General features: G+C 39.6%; 2 protein-coding genes across 7 annotated transcripts in view; one reads left to right on the top strand and one right to left on the bottom strand.

The window, feature by feature from the left end:
* CCDC148 (coiled-coil domain containing 148) overlaps positions 1 to 2,389 on the bottom strand; it is a 480,287-nt gene extending 477,898 nt beyond the window's left edge. For both annotated transcript variants that reach the window (XM_060302422.1, XM_060302421.1), the window contains exon 1: positions 1,811 to 2,389. In XM_060302422.1, the coding sequence (XP_060158405.1) occupies positions 1,811 to 1,835 (25 nt within the window). In that variant the 5' untranslated portion in view covers positions 1,836 to 2,389. The remainder of the gene's footprint in view (positions 1 to 1,810) is intronic.
* A 71-nt stretch (positions 2,390 to 2,460) lies between these two features.
* The window catches only part of PKP4 (plakophilin 4), a 250,469-nt gene continuing 227,716 nt past the window's right edge, over positions 2,461 to 25,213 (top strand). For 3 of the 5 annotated variants that reach the window (XM_060302413.1, XM_070045981.1, XM_060302420.1), the window contains exon 1: positions 5,573 to 5,591. In XM_060302413.1, coding sequence (XP_060158396.1) covers positions 5,573 to 5,591 — 19 coding nt within the window. Of the gene's footprint in view, positions 2,613 to 3,347; positions 3,751 to 5,572; positions 5,592 to 25,213 lie in introns of those variants that run through there. The other 2 variants (XM_030852713.2, XM_030852714.2) reach the window with 2 other exon arrangements.

Below are 25,213 nucleotides of genomic sequence, written 5' to 3'. Positions count from 1 at the left end.
AATCACCCTCCTGATGAGGAAAGGAATTTAGAGAATCAGTGAAGACCCTGCCAAGTCTGGATAGCATAAACTTTTAGTGGAACAAAATGATTTCTTTATCCAGCAATGCTTGGTTGTTAGAGGAGCAACTTCAAAAGAAACCTTTCACTGAAGCATGAGAATTACCAATAATAATAATAATAATAATAATAATAATAATAATAATGTTGATTGACAACATCTTAAGGGACATTTTTCATGGTAGATTTTAGTAACATTTTAATCATTAGAAACATGAAATACACAATATCAAAATACTCATCAAACATGTGATCTGAGAAAAATGCAAAAAGAAAAGATTACTGGAGTAAAAAAATCAGTTAGTTCTTGTTTTCTTCTTTCTTTGCTAGCCTAAGGCAAGGAAAAAGGAAATATTAATGTTTTCCTTTCCACTCAACACATCTTCCATGATTATAAAAATAAAAAAACCCCAAGTCATTGGTATATTGTGAGTACATTAAATATGAGTCTTATTTATAAAAATGTGCATTTTACTTTTCCTATTCTCCTATAAACAAACACCAAAAAGAAAGCAAAAGGAAGAAATTGAAAGCATGATGAGCTAATTTCCATGATGGCAAGGCATGAGACAGCACTCCAATTCTGATTTCTTCCCAGTTCTGGAAATATTTAGGGGGAACACTCATGTTCAGCTGTTTTGTTCCACAGTCCAACCCTGCATAGGATTATCAACGATGTACAATTTTACTACAAATTGTGAAAGATGTTTTTCTTTTCTTTTTTTTTTTTTTGAAAGATGTTTTTCTAATCAATGTACCAGGTTAACAATTCTTATCTATTTTTGTAATTTTCAATTATGGTAAGATAAAAACCAAAAGCAAAGCATATTATCCAACTTAAAATTCAGGACAGTAGTTAGACATATGTAGCTTGCACACATATTAATCTGTTTCTCTCAACAAAATATTTGTAATTTCCAAAATCCTATCAGCATTTTCACACAATATGGTCCCTCCAACTTGAAGGGCAATAACATAAACACAGACTTCTTTCTAAAGAAACTAGTATAAAAATAGCAAAATCACCAAAAAGAAGGAACATAAGAATATCAATGATTATATCATAGGCAATATGCTTAAAAGCCTAATATGTTCATGAAGTCCTACTTTAATAGCTAGTATCTAAATATGAAAGTTATTTACAAAAAAAAATTGCTATTGACAAACTAGAACAAAGTGACTTTAAATGAAAGCAAAGCACTTGTAGGTAAAGCTCCAGATTTTTTGTGTGATTCCATCTCTCAGTTAATTTCTTTATCAAATTTAGAGATAAACTGGGAAGTACCTAGAAAACAAAATCCATCAACTGTAATCTATTTCCTTTACTCCCTTGTGAAATTATCAGAAGACATGCAGGATCAACTCTATCACCTGTTTCTTTCCCAACCCTGTAAACTCTTAGGGGAAAGACCATGTACCTGTCAAGCTAATAGTGCAGAATGTACACACAGATTGGTGTTTAATACATATCCTTCAATGGAGAGATTAGAGGTTTTCTCTGGGAAGCGGGGAACACATTATCTCATGCATTGACTCAATGACATCCACCATACAATACGTCAGCCTGTTTCCTCATCAAAATATCATCCAAAGGAAATCATCTTTGGGTCTCCTTTAAGTCTTTAGACCCCAAATTTTGAGGCAAGATCCACCCAAGGGAAGGGGGAGTGGTTGGGAAGAACAAGTAGAATTCATGTGGATCAGTGACGTCAGGAAGAAGCAATGATTTAAAGGATGGGGTGCAAACTCACCTGGTGAAGCAGAAGCTGCACACATGTCAAAGTTCAAAGGGCAGAGGCTGAGGGACTCCCCAGTCGCAGGAAAAGTGAAACGCCCACTCCCAGGCTCTCAAGGATTCGTATAGTGGCTCAGCTGTCCCCGCCTTTGACGCGACGGACAAACCCTACCATGCACAGCTGCTGTTGCCAGGAAGGCAAAGCGAAAGCTGCCCCAATTTCAGAGCCAGCACTCGGGAATCCCCCGGTAGTTCTTTCCCCCACCCTCTCCCGCGCCCAAAGCCAGAGATACCTTCATCCTTACTCCTCACCGTTTCCAGGCCCTCTAGCTCTTAACAGCATCGGTCTCTATGGCGACCTGAAACCTCAGTTCCCATTGGTCAGTTCAATATGAGGGCCGGGCCAATGGGGAGGGCCAGCCTTTTCCTTCCTACCAATGGGATTGGCAGGGAGCAGGTCCGGAGACGGCGGCGTGCTGACGTTCCCGGGAGCCTGGGGCTGGCTGGGCAGGCGGGCTGGCGGCTGGGCGGGCGGCGGCGGCCTCTGGGCAGTAGAGGGGGCTCCGGGGCTGAGTCCGCGTCGACGCCGGCCGCGGAGGCGGCACCATGGGCAAGGGGTAGAGGGGCAAGTTGGCCACCGCCGCCGTCGGGGGTGGTGGGCGAGCCGCTTTGGGGTAGGGGGCGGGAGGGGGAGGGAGGGGCGGGCAGTCGCTCGGCCGCGGCACTTTTTTTAATTTTTTCGGGTGCCGCAGCGGCGACCCCTCGGCGCCGATGTTCCTGATCCCCGGAGCGACGACGGCTGCTGCCTAACCTGGAAAGTAAGTGTGCGGGCTCGCGGGAGGGCGCGGAGACTCCTGCCCACGAGACCCCCGGCCCTCGCCCCGTCGCGCCGGAGCCAAGACCTGCCTGCGAGGGGCGCGGGGCAGGGAGGGAGGGAGACGGGGACGGGCGCCTCCCTCCCGTTACTCCGTCCCCACCGCCTCGCGGCCGCCTCGGCTTTCCTGCCCCGCCTCGTGTTTCTGCCCGCACTAGCCTGCCTGCTCCCCTCCCCCCGGCAGGCGCACAAGTTTCACCCTCCATTTGCTTTTCCCTGCGATTATTCTGCCCCGGTATCCCCTACATGCCGCGCACGACCCCTCCCCACGTTGGCCTTCTTGGATCTAGGGCCCCCAGCCCCAAACTTGAGTGCCACGCCGAGCCCTCCTGGACGTCTGCTCGGAGGCTTCCCAGCTCCTGCCCGCCTGGCACTCTGCTCCGCGCCCCCAACACCCCTGGGCGCCCGCCTTCTCCAGCCCTCGGGGCTGTCCGTCCCTCTCTCTCTAGCCCCAACTCCCGCTTCTTGGCCCCCTCCCCTTCCTCCCACGTCCCTTCTGCCTGTACGGTCTTGTGTTTGCCCTCTGAGCCCCGCGCTCCTTGCCGGTCCTGCCCACCGCCCAGTCCAGTGCGCCCCTCTCCCCACACCGCCTATCCTCACGCTCCACCCCTCCCGGTTCTCCAGCCCCAAGCTTCCCCGCCTGCCCTCTTGCGCTGCCGCTTCCTTCTCTCCCTGCCAGGAGTTGAAGAGGAGCTGCGCCACCCACCCACCCGCCCCCCCTCCGGCGGAACGAGTGTCCCTGCCCGCCGCTGGGGCTGCTCAGGCCTCTCTTCTTTTCCCCCGCGGGAAGCGAGGGGGTGAGCGGTAGGGCTGAGATTTGGCTGCGTGTTGGCTGAGTGCGACAGCGAGCTCGGGCAGTAGAGGCGCCGCGGCGGCCGTGGCCGCGCGGGGCGCAGCAATAAGCAGGTGTGTGTGTCCGGGGGGAACGTGCACCGCGGGCTCCTCGGCTGGCGACAGATTGTGCAGGAATGCGAGGAATGCACCAAGGGCATAGTCCACACGACCCGCCGCGTCAGAACTAGCGCCTTCCCGGTCCAGCTCTCGCCGAGCAGCCAGAGGTCACCGGAGCATCTTCGGAGCTGGTGAGCCTCGCTCCACTCCTCTCCTCCCCTTGCTTTTCTCCATGCGGCAGAGAGGGCGGCGGAGAGGAAGCCCGGCAGTTCGGGCTTCAGATAGCCTTTCTTCTGGGATTTTGGTGCGTTGGTCTCCAGGACCGTGAATTTCGGGCCGATGGTGGTGTAGCCAAGGTTATAGATAATTGCACGAGGTTCTTGGCGAGTTTGGTTTGCAAGGTTTGAATAGTGCCTGACTTTTACGAGGGTTTTTTGAAAACCTGCAGGAAAGGGTGCCGAAGGTTCTTAGAGTAAAAAGCTTGCCGCTAACGTAATTTTAGCTATCAAAAAATGTCTGTTAATGCTCATGGATGGGGATATAGTTCAAGAAAGAACTTGAATGCATCACTTTGCTGTCATAAAAATTGTAATTTTTTCCTTGCATACTGGGCTGTGTTGGGACCTCTTATAATACATAATGAATAGAAACAGAGAAGCAGTGTTTGGTCAGCGATGGGACAGATAGGACTGTCTGGCACAGTTCAATTCAGGGCGTGTCAGTTACCATTGGAAGTAACATGGGTACTACAAGATCATGTATATTTCAAGATGTAATTTATTAGTTGAGGTCACAGTTCTTTCTTTTTTTGTTCCCAAATTTGACCGAAAAATAAAAATACAGCTCTACAACTTATAAAGAATGGTAATTGTGTATAAATCCGAAGTGATTAGTATACAGTTTCAATGAAATTTTATTTTCCTTAATGCAGAAAAGCAAATTTTTGACAGAAGTTGCTTTTCTAGAATTGGGCTTAGATTCTCTTATTTTAAAAGGTAAAGTAGAAGACTGCTTCTCTTTTTGAATGTAGTATATTACTGTAGAAAGTATCCTCATTTCTGGTACCTGTGAAACAGTTGTAGAAAATGGTAACATGAAAATGAGAACAATTGATGTCCAAAATAAGTGTTTCTGGATTTGGAAAAGCATGCTATGTGTGCTTTTATTTGACACAATTTTCTTTGGAGGTTGAATTTACTCTAAGCCTCTCCACACTTGGCTATTTTGTATCAGATTCAGGAAAATAATAAGTTGATTGTCCAGCTGTCTTCTAACACTACTGTGTAGGGATCAAGGGCGTTGAAAATATACGAGCCTTTTATTTACTTAAGAACACAATGGAAAGGAAAAATAGAAAAGGAAAAAAAACTTTGTGCTGGGTAAGGTTGTGTCTTTTGGCTGCTACATTGTTTTTCAGGTATGTTCGTAATTAGTGGACCTTCTAATTTAGAGATTTAGCTCTAAATGAGAGTTAGTAACACTGTGTAGGATATTGGGAAGTGTTTGGAGATGCCAACAGGAAACTTATGTAACACAGTCCTCACAGCAGAATTTAACACGTGCATATTTGATTTGATGTGAAGATTAGAAAGTAAAAGCACATTGAGTTTCTCTGCCACATTAGAAATCGAAATAGCCCGTTCAGGTATATAGAGAATGTGTGTGTGTGTGTGTGTGTGTGTGTGTGTGTTGTGTGTGTATGAATGATTGGCTGTACAAATAGTTTTACATGCTTTAAGTAAAGGTAGGCTTTCAGTTAGAAATATATTCTATTTGTTACAGATATTTGAAGGGAGGAAGTTTTGAAACTGGTGATCATTCACAGTAAAATGACATAAACTGTTTCGATCAGAGTGCGTTTCCTCCCCAACCCCACTATTACATAAGAGAAGGTAGCTGCGTTACGTGTCTTATGTATGATGTAGAAGATTCTAACTTGGGGGGCGAAACATCCAGTTATCTGAATTCTTACCTGTACTGTCTTCGGAGGGAGATAGAGGAGCCACAGTGGAGATGGAAAGCATGAGAGAAGGTAAGCAGAAAGTAGGAGCAGCTGGCGTTCATGGGGGGGGGAAAGGGCTGTTGCTGCATTTACAAGCTGAATAAACCAAATCTAATTATGTGAGTAGTTTTGACACAATTTGAATTTAAGGAAACTACTACCAAACTGAGTTCAATAAAAACTTTAGCAATTGTATGACCTTGAGTATCTGGATTGTCTATATTAAGTCAGAATTGCAATTTTCTTTGTTTTCTATACAAATTGGGAAAGTAAATTTAACTTAAAACTTTAAAATTTATTTAATTTTTAAAATCCAATTATTGCCAGTTTTCAAACTGAGTTATTTCCTTGCTGTTGACCAGGGGTTGATTTAAATAGAGAATTTTCATACCCTCGATGATGCTGATCATTTAAGTCCAGTGCCTCACCTTACTACTTTGAAATATTAAGGTATTTTGAGAATGCTCCATAAGCTAATTTTTTTTTCTGTTCCAGTCAAGAGGTATGCCCATAATTTGCTTCATTTTAAAATGGACATTATTCCTTTGTTTTTAACTGGAAGATGAAGTAGAGGTTATTCTAGGGTTCTTCTAGGGCTTAATCATTCATGGAATTGTATGTCACTTTGGGAAGTTGCCTTCACACCTTCAGTGTACTGGGAGATAATTACTTCCTCAATGTGTTAAATGGTTTTGTAGTGCTTTTCCTGCACTGAAGGGGGAAGAAGAATCTAATTCATGACACCAATAGACTGGATATGTTAGGAATATTAAGTAACTATTTCATGCCCAAAATGTAACTACAAATAGCTGCAAACAGAGAGAAACAGAGACAGTCAAAGTAAAACTGGATGTAAGGCTTTGTATACTTCCAGTTAGTGATGATAACAGTTAGCAAGTTAGTTTGATGCCCAGCAGTGAAAAATAACAGACTTCTTCTAGGGTAAGGGCATCAGGCCCTAAGTCACAAACAGCAATAATTCACGTGCTTACTGGTTTCAGTTGAGAAGTTGTACAACATTCAAAAGTTGCTCCCACTGTCACTTCAGTAATTCAGTGGAATTATCTTCATCTTTTGGAGGCTGTGTTACCATAACTAAATTGGGGATGTTACATGATGGTGCTCTTCAGTTAAACTTAGAATGCTATAGACATTCCATTTGTCATTGGTCTGAGGAGTTTTTTTTAAATTATAATTTAGATTTATTTGATAAATTCATTTATTAAAATAAATTTGATATACCAATATATTTGATATACCAATAAATGTTGGCTACATTGATGATAATTTCATTATTCATAGTCTTGATAATATAGTTTATTATGACTCATATATAGTGATTCATTGCGGGTGATAAAATGTCATTAGACATTGCACTGTACATTTTTAATACTATAAAATACATAAATTAAAATGTGGAAGTGTCTGAATTATTTTAAATCATATCGTTGTGAAGCATTTTTCATGAACTGAATAATGCCTGATGATTGGTTAGATGCCCATCCCTGTAGGCTGATATACAATATAGCCCTCACAAAGTCCAGAACTCACAAATAAAGGATGGGGAGGGAGAGGGTCAGGGGAACCAGTAACCCTTTTTTCATCAACAGCCAAGGCATGTTTAACTTCTATAGTTATTGTCTTATTCAGTATGAATTTAGTGAGTTACAAACATCCAAGGGTGTTTATTCTGCTCTTCCTTAATCTGGATCCCTGTGTCGTCCCTGCCCGCCCCAACACACACGTACCACTACCACTACCAATGCATCTGTCTGCTTGGAGAGGTGGAAAAAGCCCCCTTTCAGGGACCACTTACATAGAATATAGAAGTTGGTGCCTAGTGTTCCAGGTTGAATTTAGAGCAGATGTGGGGTTTTGTCATAAAAATGATTATATTTTTATGAAAGTTATGTAAAATGTGAGGTTGAAGAGGGGCTATCAGAGTACCATGCAGGCTTTGGGGGCCTGGCCTCGAACTTAGAATATAATTTTTCATGGACACCCACAGCCTATTTACAAATATACTTTTAAAACAGTGGGTAGGTGGTATCTGAAATTCTGGTCCACTGTAAGCTCTCTCTTTAATTGCAAACATGAGAAGGAGGTGAAAAGCACCCTAAGCCAGAAATTAGGAGATCTGCCATTAAACCTTATGACCTCCACAAACCATTTCATATTTGGGTTACAGCTTCCTACTTTTAAAAGCACAGGTTTTGGATTGCATTGATCTAAGATATATTTCAACTCAAGATTCCCAAAGTTGTCAGGGTTTTTTTGTATTTTGTTTTAAGAAAAAAGGTTTCATAAGCATTGCTGTATGTAATCATTCCTATTTTCCCTTCTACCCCAAATCATAACAACAGGAAGTTGGGGTTCTCTTTTGAGACTTTTGAATCTCCTTCATGTTCATCTTAAATAGCTTTTTTTTCTTTAACAGTATAATTTTGGGAAGTGAGGGGAAGGGAATAAACCATATAATGCTTTGAAGGTCTCTGTCTACCCCCACCCCAGTTCAAGGTGAACCAAGGTGCCTTAGGCCAGGGAAAGTCTTTGGGATTTTACCTTCACACAGAGCGAAGCCCATGAGAAGTGTCATTATAAGGCAGTGAGGTGTTGTAGTTAGCAGCCAGAGTGTCATGGTTCAATTCCGCCTCTTCTGTTTGCTAGGTGTGTAACTTGGTAAATTATCTAACCTCTCTGGATCTCATTTTGCTCATCTGTAAAACAGAATGACAAAAGTATCCACCTCATACTGTTGTTGTGAGGACTAAATGAGTTAATACATGTAAAGCACTTACAACAGGGCCTGGCTTAGGGCCAGCTCATAATACATTTAAGTCGTTTTTATTCTTCCATTGTGGTACTTAATGATGCTTTCTGTAGCATCTACTATATGCCAGGCAAATTACTGGCATGTTTTCTGTGATCTTAGTCAATATGATTATGAATCTAAATAGGATCTTGTGGGGAAGAAATAAACTACTGAAGAAAAATTATTATGAGCTTGATAATTTGCAAGAGATTGCTTTTAAAGAAGAGAATCCAGCAAAATAAATCAACTAAGGGCCTTTTTAAAATAGGGAAGTTAGACCTTGTTCGGCAGGCAGTACTTAGAGGCATGTAAGCACCACTAATGTGTAGGAGGTTGGGTAAACACATCTTAATCAACTGTTACGTTTAAAAGGTAAAGACTGATAGTATTATACACTTGCAAAATGTAAAATATACCTTTTAAATGTGTATGCAACTATTGCATTTGTAATTCTAAGTGGTAGTCATTTTATAAAATGTCTTTGCTAGTCAACATGTGAAGAAAGTGTTAGTGTTAACCAATTATGGACTAAAAGGCACGTTGTAAATAAACTCTTTAAGCTGCCTTTTCTCTCTGAAGTTCACACTTGAAATTGGCAGGAAACTACCAAAGCAAGAAAAACTAGAAGAAAAGTTTGGAAAATACTTGATGTAAACAAAAAGACAGTGGTTTAATAGATGTAGTCTCTAGTCCTAGACCTGGCCGTATCACCAAGCTGGCGTGTGTGCCATGAGCAAGTCATTTAACTCCTCTGGTCTCTGGTTTTCTCATCTTATGAAATGAAGGTGTTGGACCAGATGCTCTCTAGAGTCCTTCTAGTGCTTATATTTCACTTCTCTTAGCACAGCCAGCATTCTCATTCTGTTGTATTTTTTCCTCAGCAAGAATGTACTGTCTTCTCAAGAATTTATTACAATTTGCCCTTTGGGTTAAGGGGAGAAAATTGAAGTTATACATATGAAACGCTCAGCTTCTAAAAATATAAATGTTGCAGCCAGACAAACATTTGTTCCCATAATGGCTGAGTAAGTGGCTACCTTCTTGGACTTATTTGTTAACAAACCAGTCTGCTGTGCACATTTGAGGCTCAAGCCCTTGTTGAGGCTAAATTTTCCAGAAGTTGGATAGAAATAGAAGGGAAGTTAATTTAGGTGGTGGTTAGATGGGACTGGTCTTGTTAAAATGAGAAAGGTTCATTTACCATTTGCTTTGGTTCGATTTCCCCTAAAAGGTTTGATTTGTCCTCAAAGAAATTAAGCAACCGAGACAGAGTTGTTCCTCTGGAAAAACTGTTGCTTTTCCGTAAACAGAACTCATTGATCTATATCTCATTATAGAATATAGGTCGTTTCATTTAACTCTGGTTTTTTAGTGCATGGCCAACCAACCAGTGTTCAGAAATTGCAGCATATTTCAACAGGATGATATTTTACTTAGATTTGTGCTCTTGTGTCTGTGGTTTTTTTTTTTTTTTAAGCAATTAAAAAATCCAGCAAAGAGATTTTCTCCTAGATCCTGCTCTCCCCCACAAAGGGGGAAAAATTCCTATAGAACTTACATATGTATACCTCCATATACAGTAATTTAAAAAATATTGAGATTGACTATTTCCCTTTGCTAATACAATAAGTACATTATTTTCAAAAAGGAGAATCAGTTATACTACTAATACATGCAATATTGGTTGAATTCTCAGTATGATCAAAGTAAACACTTGAACAGGCTCTTAAGTTTCTATACCTTCAAGAGAATTGTAAACACTCAAAGTGGAAACCAGTAATAACCACTTTGCAGTGAGGTTCATCATATTGTCTGACACCTGCAACCTGGATTGAATGGGGAACAAGGACTAACCTAGTTAGAATAACTTCTTAGTCCTAAGTACCACCAGGGGTCCAAGTGAGGGGACTGAACACAATTAGCACTTCAGATATTTGCTGGAGTCCTACTGTGTGTGAAGAATTGTGTTTTCTTTTATATACCTCTTATTTAAAAAGATACATGATTCATTTTGGTTCCATTTAGTCATCATTCATTTGTCCCCTGCTCTGTATGAGACTCAGTGGCCTCATGGCCAAAATATGAGTTTCCCTAGGGAGTTTTATAGTCTATGTTGAATTCAGTATTCTCCATCTTTGAGGAAGCTGCGATTAATTTTACCATTTAGTTGGTAAAGATAATACACATGAACTGGAAAAAATTCTTCTAGAAAACTTTGGTATATAAATAAACATGCAAAATTGTTCTGTAAGTATTGAGGATGAGCTGTAAAATGACTTCGTATTCACTAGGTTTTAGCTAAACCTACTTTCTAGGTGTGTTATGTGATACGTTACCAGAATCTAGATAGACAGCTGTGTTAACCACTGTCAGCGGCTTTCTTTGGAAAAAGGCTGCATTTGAAAAAGTGCTCCCTACCAGTAATAATAGTGATTTCAGAAAAGACTTTAATCATGAACTTGATTATTTGGTTTATATTTCTTGAAGTACTTTACCTCATAGCCTATGTAAAATAATTGGTCACAACGAAAATGCATTATTTATGAAGAACCATAATTTATGCCTTAAGACCTGCCATTTTAAGTAAGTTCTTTTTTTCGTTTTCATATAGCATTACTCTGGTTTATTGTGTTTTCTGCTTTTCTTTATTCTTTATACAATTTATATGCCTTTATAAGTCCAAACTTATTATCTATTATTGAAAATACTCCCTTTTGTTGTTACGGATAAACAGAAGAATGTTTTGAAAATCTCTTGAGACATCTGCTAGAATAAATGGTCTCATTGAATCTTACCTGGAACCTCAGACTGATGCACTGATGGGAATTTTCCACTTATTGTCAGTTTGTTAATGAGTGAATAAGCAGCAAAGTCAGTTTTTAAAAAGCACTGAAAGAGGAATCAGAAAACCCAATTGGACTTTCACAAGAACTGCTGTTATTTTGAGACCTGCAATAAGCAACTCAGCTGTTAAATGTCTAACTCAGACTGTCCACATATGAGAAATATGTGTCAGTCTGAAATCTTTGGACAATATATTGGCAGGTGTCAATCTTCCAAAATATTGTTTGAGTTACTTGATCAGAACTTTGAATGCAATTTTCCATAGAAACAGCATAAATCCATAAATCCATCATCCTAAGATGTAACTGGAGTGTATCAGTTCCAAGTTCCTATGGTCCTTCTACTTCCCTGAGCTACTTGAGAACAGGGACTTTGTTTTTTTGCATGACTTAATCTTGACCTCCAGTCTTTCTGGATGCCTTAATTGAATGAATGGGTTTTTAATTCCAATCTTGGCATACCTTCACCTTCTACTCTAGGATAAACCTCTCCCTGCCTAATACCATCCCTCTTTCCTTTTGTAAACTACTTTTGTAAACCGTTTGGTCTTAGACACTCAAAACTATTTATTGTACATGTTTCAATGGAAAAACTGCATTCTGCCTTATTTAAACAATTACCTTTGTAATACAGTTTGGTAGATAAATAATTATGTCAAATTCCTTGCTGAAGACATTAATTAGAAAATCTTAAACAGACTGATTCATATTCATTATTGCCTGGATTATAACTATGGTGAGATGAGTTTACATAGCACGCTCTTTCTCAGAGTATTAATATGTAGCTGTGAAGCACCAAGACAAGCTTGGTCAGGTTTTGGCCATATAACGTGAGCAAACTTTCTGTGTCCTTGCCTTTTGTGAATTAGTAATATCTTTGTTATATTCAGCTGATGAGTTGAGGTGAAAAGTAGATGCATTTTTAAGCACATGAAGTCTTTCAAAGGAAAAAGTTAATAAAATAATACAAGCATAATTAGCACTATAAAATTACATAAACATTAATAGTCATAAAACAGGAAATTTCACAGCTTGTTTTTGATGTAGTGGGTGCAGCAAACCTTTGTTTGGTTTTAAAAGTGTAGTTAGAAACACTCTTAAACATTTTGGTGGTTCCTCCCCCAACCTCAAGTAATCACTGTGATAAAATTTGAATAAATTATAATTTTTAAAAATTAAACTTTTAATTGTGAGATGATTATGAACTCACAGTTCATAACTCACAGAACATGCAGTTATAAGCAATAATACACACATCCTGTGTACCCATTACCCATTTAACCCCAGTGGTGACAGCTTGCGAAACCATAGAACAGTATCACAGTCTGGATATTGACATCGATGCCATCAAGATACAGAACATTTCCATCACTCCAAGGGTCCTCGTGTGGCCCTTTTGCAGTCACACTTCCACTTCTCTTCCATCCTCACCCCCTCCTTAATCTCTAGCAACCACTAATTGTCCTCTTTCTATACATTATAGAAATATAATTTACTTATATAATTTCATCATTTCAAGAATGTTACATGAATGAAATCTACAGTATGTAACTTGAGAGTTTTTTTGTATCTGTCTCCTCAGCATAATTTTTTAGAAATTCATGCAAGTTGTTACAGGTATCAGTGTTCTCTCCTGTTTTATTGCTGTGTAGTATTCTATAATAAGAATGTACCACAGTTTGTTTAACCATTCACACTTTGAGGGACATCTGAATTTATTTTCAATTTACAGAGCTACTAGACATATCTCTATACAGGTTTTTATGTTATAAGTTTATATTTCTCTGAGGGAAATGCCCAGGAATGCAATTACTGGGTTAAATTATAATTTTTAAAGCTTCCTTTCTATAATTATACACTGAATTACATGTGACCTCGGTAATTTAAAAGTTAGATTTATAGTTTTGGTAAATTATGAAAACCGTATCTGTGAAACTGAGTCTTTTATCTTTTATTACCGAGTATTTTACAAATACTGCCTCCTACCTTATTTTTAGCAGAATCTCATCATTGATTTTATTTTGTTTCATTTTTTTATTGATGTACAGGTGATGGACAGTGTTATATAAGTTACAGGTGTACAATATAGTGATTTACAATTTTTAAAGATTATACTCCATTTACAGGTATTAAAAAATATTGGCTACATTCCCATGTTGTACAGTACCTCTTTGTAGCTTATTTTATACCAAATAGTTTGTATCTCTTAATCCCCTGCCCCTATATTGCCCCTCCCACCTTCCTTCTCCCTATTGGATACAGAGAACTAGTTTGTTCTCTACATCTGTGAGTCTGCTTCTTTTTTGTTATATTCACTAGTTTGTTGCATTTTTTTAGATTCCATTTATAAGTGGTATCATTGTCTTTCTCTGACTTATTTCACTTAGCATAATGCCCTCTAAGTTCATCCATGTTGGTGCAAATGGCAAAATTTTATTCTTTTTTATGGCTGAGTAGTATTCCATTGTATATATATACCACATCTTCTTTATCCATTTATTTACTGATAGGCACTTAGGTTGCTTCCATATCTTGGCAATTGTAAATAATGCTATGAACATTAGTCTCATCATTGATTTTAAATGGAATTCATGAAGTTACTTTGTAGCTTGACTTCAGGGTTTGTTTGTTTCTTTCTGTTATATTTTGTTTTGTTTTAGACAGGAGGTATATTTAATTTCCAATAACAATTCTGTATTTTAAAATGTAATTGTTAATGTTAGTTTTTTCAGAACTTCACCTGTATATGATGTAAACAATTGTAGTAATATTCTTTTAAAACAAAAGTTTATTGTGTACCATGCTAACAGGTGAACTAGGGATTTAAAATGAAGACAGTATCCTTGTATGTGATTGGAAACAATCCAGTTGTCAGGTGGAAGCCGACAAGCATACCTGGAACTTTTTTTTTTTTTTTTTTGCGGTACGCGGGCCTCTCACTGTTGTGGCCTCTCCCGTTGCGGAGCACAGGCTCTGGACGCGCAGGCTCAGCGGCCATGGCTCACGGGCCCAGCCGCTCTGCGGCATGTGGGATCTTCCCGGACCAGGGCACGAACCCGTGTCCACTGCATCGGCAGGCGGACTCTCAACCACTGAGCCACCAGGGAAGCCCCTTTCTCTATATTTGAATGATACAACCTCAGCACCTTTTAATTTCGTAGAAGTATGATCTTCCCAACAAATTTTAGATTTCCCAAAGGCTTTCTGTAGGTAGCTGGTATGCCCTTCTCTGCCTGGTGAGCCCATGGTTTTTTCCCTTCAAGGTCTGACTTAATGACCCCTCCTTGGTGAAGCCTCCTTTGCCCTTCTCTGCAGATTTAAACCTTCCCACCTGTGCTTCTTAGCACTTTGCATGTAACTCTGCTACAAATATGTGTCACACAGTGTTCAGGTTATTTCTCTGTCTGTGTTCCTGGCTGTATTGTGAGCACTGTCCAGGTTAGAACTGTGTCACAGCCGTCACTGTAACCCTCACTTAGCAATGTGCCTGACATACATATTAAGCACCAGATACCTGCTTTGGGTAAATGAATAATGAAATACTTTGTTTATAACCTTAGTCATCCCTCTCCACTCTAACCTTTAGTGAGTCCCCATTTTTCACCCTGCAGGATCACTTTAGACTCCAGCCTGCCTACCAGTAAAGGCCCTTCACAATCAAACCTTAATTACTCTCCTTCCTGAACCTTCTGCGTCAGCAAAACCAGTTTCGACTCACTGTTTCCTGACTCCCTGCGCTGTCTGTTTCAATCCTCACAGCCCTCCAAGACCTAGTTCAAATCCTTCCTTGTGTGTGTGACCTCAGACCACTGATGGTCACCTCTCCTTCTCCAAATGTCTCTTTTCTCTGGCTTTTAATGATAAATTCCCCATGGTGGTTTTTCTGTTGTTGTGTTGGACTGTTAACATCTACTGATTAACTTTTCTCTTGTCTCTTTCCTCCAAGTTGATTGTAGCTCTCGAGGCAGGGCCCTTGTCTTGTATGTTTGCTATCTACCAAGTGACACATTTCAAGTAGAGCTCATTCAGGAAGTAGAGGTTGTGCCTGCTGGTGATGTTGGTGGGCAGGGCCAACCTCTAACTTAGGAATGCTGAGATGTATATGAAAGATAGTCTTTCAGGTCCTTCTTTCATTAATAGTTATTTGCGAAGCACCTAGTATGTGCCAGTTTTTGGTATATGCCATCTAGATGTTTTGGAGACCTCAGTTGTCAAATAAGCTACGTCAAAATGAAGTTTTGATGGTTTGTTCTTAAAGACCCCTTTGCCAAATAAGCTGTATTAAGTGGGGTTTTGCTTCTCTAAGTTGTTGTCTCTTATTTTTATATAGTACTGTCACATGTTGAAAGAGTGAACACTGTGACTGAGAAAACAAAGAAAATTTTATCTCCTGAACTTTTTTTTTTTTAAACAGTGAAAAGTTATATGTTTTTGAAGCTACAGAGTTGTGATGTCCAATCTGGTAGCTACTGACCACATGGACTATTGAAAATTTTAAATTAAAACTTCAGTTTCTTGTCCTCAGTAGCCACATTGTAAGTGCTGAATAGCCACATAGGACAAGTGGCTATAGTAATAGGCAGATACAAAACATTTTTGTCATTGCAGAAAATTCTGTTGCAGCTGGTATAGAGAGTAGCTGGGACCAATTATAAATAAAATAACAAAACTGTAAATGTTTTTTGGTTAACAAAGCAATATGATATAGCTTTACAGTTTCCAAAGCATTTCTATGAATATCTATTTAATCCTTCTAATAACTCTGTAAAAATAGGTGATATACTACCTTCATTTCACTAGCAAGGAAATTACAAGAGAGTCACAGTAATAAAAGTATCAAAATAAACTGTAAGTTTAGTTTGTGGTTCAGTTCTTAATACTGAAATAAGATAGTTGTTATTTAGTAGTTAATATTTGGTTAATGAATTATGGAAAGCATTTGATGTACAAGGATGTGTGATCTTATTTTTTTCATCACTTAAAATCTCATCAAGGGGACTTCCCTGGTGGCACTGTGGTTAAGAATCTGCCTGCCAATGCAGGGGACGTGGGTTCAAGCCCTGGTCTGGGAAGATCCCACATGCCGCGGAGCAACTAAGCCCGTGTGCCACAACTACTGAGCCTGCGCTCTAGAGCCCGCGAGCCACAACTACTGAAGCCCGTGCGCCTAGAGCCCCTGCTCCGAAACAAGAGAAGCCACCACAATGAGAAGCCCGTGCACCACAACGAAGAGTAGCCCCCGCTCGCCGCAACTAGAGAAAGCCTGCGCACAGTGACGAAGACCCAACGCAGCCAAAAATAAATTAAATAAATAAAATTTTTAAAAAAAGAAAGGACCATGTTCACAAGTATATTAAAAACAAAAAATCTCATCAAGTTAAAAACAAACTTGGGCTTATCTTTTGAAATTTTCAGTAGAATTCGGAGAATTGTAGTCAAGAACCATTTATTACAGAGGCCCAGTGCTCTGTATGGGAAGGGGTACAGAAATGATTTGGGAAAGGCCTAGTCCCTACATTCAGGACATTCACTCTTAGAAGTGTTGTTACAGTACCAGGTGAGCCTCAGAGATGCCAGAAATGTCCTTACTGACTGCAGAGAGGCTCGATTGTCTTGATCTGTGTGGCAACTTCAAGTCTGCCAGAGTCTTTTCCTCTCCTGCCTTCCGCCCGCAGGCTGAGACATGTCAGGGCAGCAAAGATATAAAGCAGAGTGCTTGTCCTCAAGAAGCTTGTGTTAAAACTTGTCCATGAAAAAAAAAAAAAAAAAAAACTTGTCCATGATTCTGGGGATAAGAGAAAGAAAATGGTTGTTCTGAACATCTTTGATTTGTGGTTTTGCTTCGAAAATTAAATTTTAAAACTGCCTGGAACACATAGAAGTGTAGGTATGCAAAGTAAGTTAAACAACATGCGAAATGGAATTAATTTAGTATGCAGAGTATCACCTTGCTTCATAATTGAAGGAAAGCCAAAGCAGAGCCCTCCCCCTTCCCCTATTTTTTCTTTTAATGCCGATCAAAGACACAGACATTTCATCTGATTTTTAAATTTCCATAAAGTAGCTTCAGGAAAAAAAAAAAAAGCTTCAGAAAAAAAAAGAAAAATCCTGACATACAATTTCACTTACTTTAAATAAATATATCTTGACATTTCATGTTTTTAATATTTAAGATATAACAAATCTATGCTGTATCCTATGGTCTCATTTTTTTTACTGCTTTTAAGAAGCTTAGGTGATTGAGCCTCCTGACAGGGAAAGTATAGGCTGTAACTAGTGTGCAGGCCCCTTCTCTGTGACTCCGTTTGCTTGTAAAGACATTGATAGAGTTGGTCTGAAGATACTTTTTCATTCACTTTTATTGGATTCATTTTAATTTTCAGTTCTGCGCTGAGCTTCTTAAAGCTTTTTGGAGGAGAGAGAGCTGGGGAAGAATACAGTTTTACTCTATATCCTTTAGAAACCATGTGATAAGGTTTATTTAAGTTTGGGCTAGCTGTAGAACGAGACTGAATAACGTAAGCATGTTTAATTTTTCAATCATCAAACATGTTTAAATGCCTCTGTTAAGTTTAATGTGGTATCTGAAATGGAATTACTTTTCAATGACTAGCGCTTCGTTTCTTTGAAATAATGCTTAGTTCAATAAATGGCAGTTAATAGAAGAAGGAAATTGTCCTGATTTTGTAACTATGAATAAGATTGGAGAAATAGTAAAACAGGCGTTCATTGATATTTAGTTGGAAGCTACTGCTTATGGCAGACCCACTAGGAGAAGAGATGAGTCTTACTTCCAGTATGTCTTCTCTCATACGTGTGATGAGCTTCTGTTACTGTGATTTGCACAGTTTGAAATAAAGCACAGTTTTTCGTGTCAGCACTTGAAGGCTTTTTTTTCGTTTTGACAACGAGCAAAACGTTAGACATTTCAGTGTGAATAGCTCTCGTGATCCAGAAAATTCGAGCAGACAATTTAATTGTTCTTGACTGTAAAAATTAAATCTGATACTAAATTTAATCCAGAATCTATTCATGTAGGCTTTTCCCCCTTATTTCAAACAGAAATTAAACTTGCATGTCTAAGCAACTACATTGATGTAACATTCAGAAGAAAATTCATGCCAAGTGATTTATAACCCATCCTCCTTACTCCCTGATCATTATTAATCCTATTCTTTGACTTTCCTGGCCCCATCCGTAATCAGGCTCCGTCTTCATCTTTAAAACATTTCTTCCACCAAAGCCCCCTTTTGGGCCATGGTTTTCTCTCCTTCCCCTCCAAATCCCTGAGAGATTCCTCTACCCTGGGTGGCTCCATAGTGCTTGTTGAGAAGGGGCTTAGGTTGGTGGCCTGGCTGAAGGAGGGACCAGGGTCTGGAAGCTGTGTTTATAACAAGCATGCTGTTTTTGAGTTAAACTGTTCATAGAATAGGGTCACTACACTATACTGACAAATTCCCAGCTACAGTGGGCTTTCACCAGTGTCCTAAGGAACACAGGGTCTTTTGCCCTTCCCTCAGCAGTTTAAGGCCTTTTTTCTCTAGCAGAGATAGGAGAGAAGGATCCAGGTGGTATTTCGTGCCTCTCCCAAGGCAGTTGCTATTCTCCTCCCCAGGCCTGCACCTAGTGGGAGGCGGTCTCCGGACTCTGGCCAGGCTTTTATGTTGGCACCTGGGGAGGTCCACGTAGAAGAACCTGAGTGTGGGTTCACCTCCTGTCTGTGGTCCTTCAGAGTTCTGTATTCTCTTGCTTGCCCACATTTAGCCTTTACCAGTTTACTAGCTCATTTCTTCTTGCCAGCATTCAGCAGCATTGCCCCAGGTAAGCAGGTCCATCTCCTTGGAGATGCCTCTCTTTCCTTAATTTCAGGTTAGTTGGTTATACTGAGGTTTCAGCTCTCTGAGTTGAAGAAAATTGTGAGTTGGCAGACTGTGTGGTGTTTTTGTGGCTGTCATCAGGGTGAAATCTCTGCTCTTTCTTTGTTCTCCTGGAGGAAATGTTATATACGTTTACAGCCCCTTTGAAGAAGCTAATCTTTCCACTTCCAGTGTCAAGAACCCTGGGCCCCAGTTTTAAAATCTTTTTATTAGAGCTTTTTTATTTTTCAATAACCTGTCTATGTGCTGTCTCGCCACTAGATTGTGGACTAACAGTCATAAAACTGTGCCTGGCACAGAGTGGGCACTCAGTAAGTGTAGACATTGTAGTTTGCATTTTAATCTAAATAAGGGCACTTTTCTTTTTATACTTAATGGTGGCAGCATATTCTGTCTGTGCCCTGCCCACATGCCATGGCACTCGCCATCAAGTCATTGTCTTCTGACCTAACAGCTTCCTACTACAAGCCCCTGGGACTCCTAGCCTGAAGTCTCTGCTACCAATGTTGGATCAGGTCAGAAGTGCCAGGAGGTTATCATCCCTGAGAGTAGCCCCCAACCATCAACTAACGGGAGCTGGACCAGTAGCCCAGCTTCTTGGCCCCTTAGTTGAGACATCCCTGAGGCCTGTCCTCTGCAGGCTTCCTGAGGTCCCCAGCAGACGGGAGATCCATTTGCTCAGAGCAGTGACCTGCTCACTAATGTACCGCTTAGTCACTTTCTTCCCTACCTTACTTGTCCACCTCCCAAGTCAATTACTTGCACTCCAATCCTTGTCTTGGGTCTGATTCTGGGGAATTCCAACTCAGTACAGTTATAATTCACATAAATATTCAGACATTGGAAGTTCTGTATACTAGGAACAATCAACAAAATCAAGGAGATTTGACTTTTTTTTTTTTTTTTTTGAGAGGAGTTATAACTTTCAACAGATTTTCAAATAGTTCTTTGCTTCTCCCCTCCAAAGAGTTAGGATAATTGCAATAAAGGTAAAGAAACATCTTTTTTTTTTTTTTTTTCCTTTAGCTTAAGACTTTAGAGCAGTTCTTTCCCTTTCAGAGGACTGGTACAGTGAATCTTTTTAGATGCGATCAGGAAATCACTGGGACATTTATAGGTACACATGTGGGCATATCTCAACCCCGAATTTTAAAGCTATGATTTCAGGTTTAACATTATCATCCACATGCACAGCAAAAATGTATTGTGGTGTCAACATTTTACCATCCCTTTCCTCACTTTGAATAGGGAGCTCATCTTCTGACGGTTTAACTGAATTAAAATAGTATCAGTTTTGGATTAGAGAACTGCTATTTTAAATATAGGAAAATTCACTTTTAAAATAGTTTTCTTTTTCTAATTATAAACGTGATCCGTACCATTATAGAAAAATCTTTAAATTCAGAAAACCACAAAAGAAGGAAGTGAAACCCACCTATATTTACCTGCATCCAGAGGTGATCACTGTAGGTATTTTGTTATAAACCATCAAATTCCTTTTTAAATGTATGACTGTGTTAAAGTTAAGCCACAGATACGATGGTCACACTTTGAGAAGAACACTGCTGACAAGGCTAATGTTTATGGAATCACAACATGCAGTCCCTTTTACAGGAGAAGAACCTGAGATCTGGAGAGGTGGTGACTCAGGTTCATGTACTTTCCTGGATCAGGAGATGTAGCTGCTTCCTCAGGGGTTGTGTCTGTGTGTATCTGCAGCCTGGTCATCCTTTGTGGGAATAGCCTTTGCAAGTGTGGGCCTCCCAGAATCCCACTGAGTCCTTCCCTTGATGGATGCCAGATTGTTCTCTGTGGGCCACATCTCTGCTTTACTTCTTAAGCTGATCAGTTCGCTGCTCCAGTGGTTACCTCTACTTGGGTTACTCTGGAAGAGTTACTTGGGAAACTTGACTTCAGGTTGGGTGGCAGGAAACAATGGCGCATATGCAGCATCTTTGGAATTTGTGTTACTGATATCATTTTGGTCATCCAGTCTCCAAGGCAGGTCCAAATTTGAAGCTGAAAAACAGTGAGACCTAAGTCATGACCTGAAGCCTAAACCAAAAACCATGTTAATATCCCCAAATTATTAGCCAGGTTTGTTGAAAAGATATGTTGATCTCACTGAGAGCTAACATCCCTTTCTGTCACCTCATGGATTAATTTTGTGTTTGATTTTAGGTTTTAGGTTGTATTAGTTCTTTTTTATCTTTATATAGTAATTGCTGCTTTATGCTTTAAAATTTTAGGAAGTGCTAAAAAAAACACCTCACCACACACAAGTGTTATGGAATCCAGATATAGCCCTAGATTTGACATTCAAATGTCTTCAAAAAAATGGAATCAAACTGTTCTGCATCTTCAAAATGTACCTTTTTCTAAAAAGTAAATACAAGATACTTTTCCTGAATGACTCAGATGTTCAGTGTGAGATGAATCAAGTCGCTGGTCCCTGAATCATTCATTCTCACTGCGTCACCAAGACATTCACATGTCCCCCTCTATCTATTCTTGGACTTATTATCTTGATGAAATGGCCTAACCCAGGAAAATCTATCGGCTTCATGTTAAATAGCTGGCCTTAGTACTTGAAGTTTTGGTCTAGTGGTGCATTGGGATGTTGACAAGTAAATATGAGAAGCTAAACTAAAGGTACTATTGAACAAAATCTTAGGCCCCAAGAGAAATTGGTGAGGTGGCAGTGAGGGATATGTGAAAGAAATTTGCATCAGGATTTATTTGTCTTCTATTGATGTAGTTCAGTTTTCTTGTTGCTTCAAGTATCATGTCTTATGGTCATTTTTTTTAAATCTAAGAAACTCAGAGGGGGCGGGGAAGGCCTATCCATTGTTACCGATGCTAGTCAATTTAAAAATAATCTCTTGAGGGCAACAGTCAAACCCTGCCATGATAGTGTGGGTGAGATACAAAAAATTCAGTCCTGTGAAATGTGGAGGTGAATCACGGCAAGATTAATGAAGTCACCAAAGTAGGTCTGCCTACCAAGCTAGCCAGCCACGAATTCCAGGAGTTTGGCTGCCAGTACGTTTGGTTATATGTAAATTTTTGTATGTGAATTCCCATTATCCAAATTTGTGTAGCTGTGAGGTACTTTTTGCTGTAATTTCTTCAGTACATAAAGCCTTTGCTTCATTGGTATCAGACTTGTTCCTATCCTGAATTTGTTGGTGACCAGAAACAAATTCAGGATAGGAACCAGTTTGTATCCATTAGTCATTATATCAAAGTAAAGCAGTGAAAGCATCATCAGTAATTACAGAAATCTTAAGTGCTGGTTAGGTATCTCTGACTTAGGAACACTGGAGATGGCCAGATCTTTTGGTCTGGAGTCTGAACCTGACCTCTTAGTTTGGCCAGAAGGTACTTCCACCCTTAGATGTCTACATGCCCAGTGCTGTGCAGACACACACAGGAGCTCAGTGCATTCCACAAGCCTTTAATCCACAGTCCGCCTTCATTATGTGTGCCAAGGAGAGGAAGAAAACTTGTTGACAGCAGTTGATGGCCCAACTGTTTCAAGGCCACAGGAAACTTCCTCAAAACTGCAAGTCCAGTAGGATTGCATCGCAGCATCCTGGGCAAGGTACCATGTCTCTCATTAGCTAATTTAGATGAGCATTCAGGACTTTAATCCCCTCCCTCCCCCACACAAAAAAATTTTAAAACAGGAAATGATCTAGGCCAGCTAACCTGGCGGTGTGCTTTTTGCAAATAAGGAATCGGGAGAAAACCTTGCCAAAGTGAATGAACTACTTCACTGCAGCAGAAGTATCAGCTCCTGCGCCATTGAAATATTAATTATGGCCTGATTTCTCTGAAAGCCAAGCAGCAAGGAACAGACCCTGTGAAGAGAAGTGAGATATCAGAGTTCCCTGGAATTCTGTCATATTGATCAACTGGGATTAGGCTGAGGTTCAATTTCCTGCTAACAATTCCTTATTTAAAAAATGGCTAAAGCCCCATGCCAACTAAGCTGTAGGGACCAGCTTCTGAGGTATGCACATAATAAGTTGCTAACTATTATAATGCCTCATATACGTAACGGATAAGCCAGGAACAAAGTTTATAGTCTTAGCTCTTGTGTTCTAGAGAGAAACTTCTGGTTCAGGCTAAAAACATTTTCAGTGTTCTAAAATAGACTGGCAAAGGTTAGAGATCTTAAATTTGCAGTTTTCTTTCTGAAAGGATGTGGTTTGAAATTTAACCTCATGTTAGCTACAAGATGTGAGGTTGTTGAATAAGGAGGAATTTTAGCTTCATCCCAGATTATAAAGACATAATCATTACTTAGATTATTATTTTTTTGATTAGGGAAGCATTCAATAAATTTACTTCTGTGTCTTAAAAGTAATCACATTATGTTGTATGCTTTGTTTCTCCCATTCAGTGAGTTAGAATATTGTAAGATAAGATGCTCACAAGCAGATGACTTGCTATGATTTTGATTTTCAAAGTTTAATAAACACTTTGGACTATGCCAACAATATATGTGGTCTTTAAATTCTTTGTACTGAAGGATACACGTTTTAAAATTGTTGTAGTAGGTGTAATTAAGATAAATGGAATCATTAGCAAGCATGTGTCATCTGTCGTCTGTCCACCTCGGCAGTATCTCATTTTTTTTCTATTAAATAGTTGATAAATATTTTTGACTGAATCACCTAAGTTATTAGTAATGGCTTAAACCTGAAGCAACATGGTGAAGTACAAACAAAATATTAATCAGCTACATAATATTTTGGTAGTTGTTCAAAAGCATAATTTGAAGTGTGATGGGTGAAAGGGGTCAAAAGATACAAATTTCCTGTGGCACATATATACAATTACTCAGCCATAAAAAGAAGCGAAATTGAGTTATTTGTAGTGAGGTGGATGGACCTAGAGTCTGTCATACAGAGTGAAGTAAGTCAGAAAGAGAAAAACAAATACTGTGTGCTAACACATATATATGGAATCTTAAAAAAAAAATGGTTCTGAGGAACCTAGGGGCAGGACAGGAATAAAGACACAGATGCAGAGAATGGACTTGAGGATACGGGGTGGGGGGAAGGGTAAGCTGGGATGAAGAGAGTGGCATGGACTAATATATACACTACCAAATGTAAAATAGATCGCTAGTGGGAAGCAGCCACATAGCAGAGGGAGATCAGCTCAGTACTTTGTGACCACCTAGAGGGGTGGGATAGGGAGGGTGGGAGGGAGACGCAAGAGGGAGGAGATATGGGGATATATGTATATGTATAGCTGATTCACTTTGTTATACAGCAGAAACTAACACACCATTGTGAAGCAATTATACTCCAATAAAGATGTTTTTGAAAAAAGATACAAATTTCCAGTTATAAAATAAATAACTCCTGAGGATGTAATGTAAAGCATGGTGACTCTTTCACTGTTACATATTTGAAAGTTGCTAAAAGAGTAGAACTTAAAAGTTCTCATCACAAGAAACAAAGTTTTGTAACTGGGGTGACAGATGTTTACTAGACTTATTGTGGTGATCATTTCACAATATGTACAAATAGAGAATAATTGTGTTGTATACCTGAAACTAATATAATGTTATATGTCAGTTATACCTCAATAAAAAGAAAAACATAATTTGAACTTTTGCGGTAAATAGAAACTGGTGATCGCTAATGCTAATGAGACTTTGTTTAGCGTTTTTATGGAATATTTCAAATACAGAAAAGTACAGAGACTAGTGTAATGAACACCCATTATGATGAACACTGTCGTTCAGATTTGAGAAATCTGGTTTTAGCAAATTTGCTTAGGGTTTCTGAAGTTGGTGTTTATCCTTTTCATTATGTTTTTATAAAATGATATATATGTATCATTTATATATATATATATATATAGGCTTTTAGATGCTGAAAATCTTTCTTATGGTTGTATGATTTCTTGACACTTTTCCCCCAGTATATTAGAGTTAGTAAATTCCACCCCTGAAGTACTTTGATGGAAGGGACTTGTTCCCATTTCATTTCTTTTCTAGGTAGGGCCAAGCCAGGATCCTCCAGGTGGTTTGTCTTATTTTTCTTTTTCTGTTAGTAGGAGTTACTTAAGCGGTATTATTTTTTTTCAACCTTTCAGCTC

The sequence above is a fragment of the Globicephala melas genome, chromosome 7 (genome assembly GCF_963455315.2).
Source record: "Globicephala melas chromosome 7, mGloMel1.2, whole genome shotgun sequence".
NCBI classification, from domain to species: Eukaryota; Metazoa; Chordata; class Mammalia; order Artiodactyla; family Delphinidae; genus Globicephala; species Globicephala melas.
The sequence above is the reverse complement of the archived record's forward strand: the minus strand, read 5'-3'. Positions and strand labels throughout refer to the sequence as shown.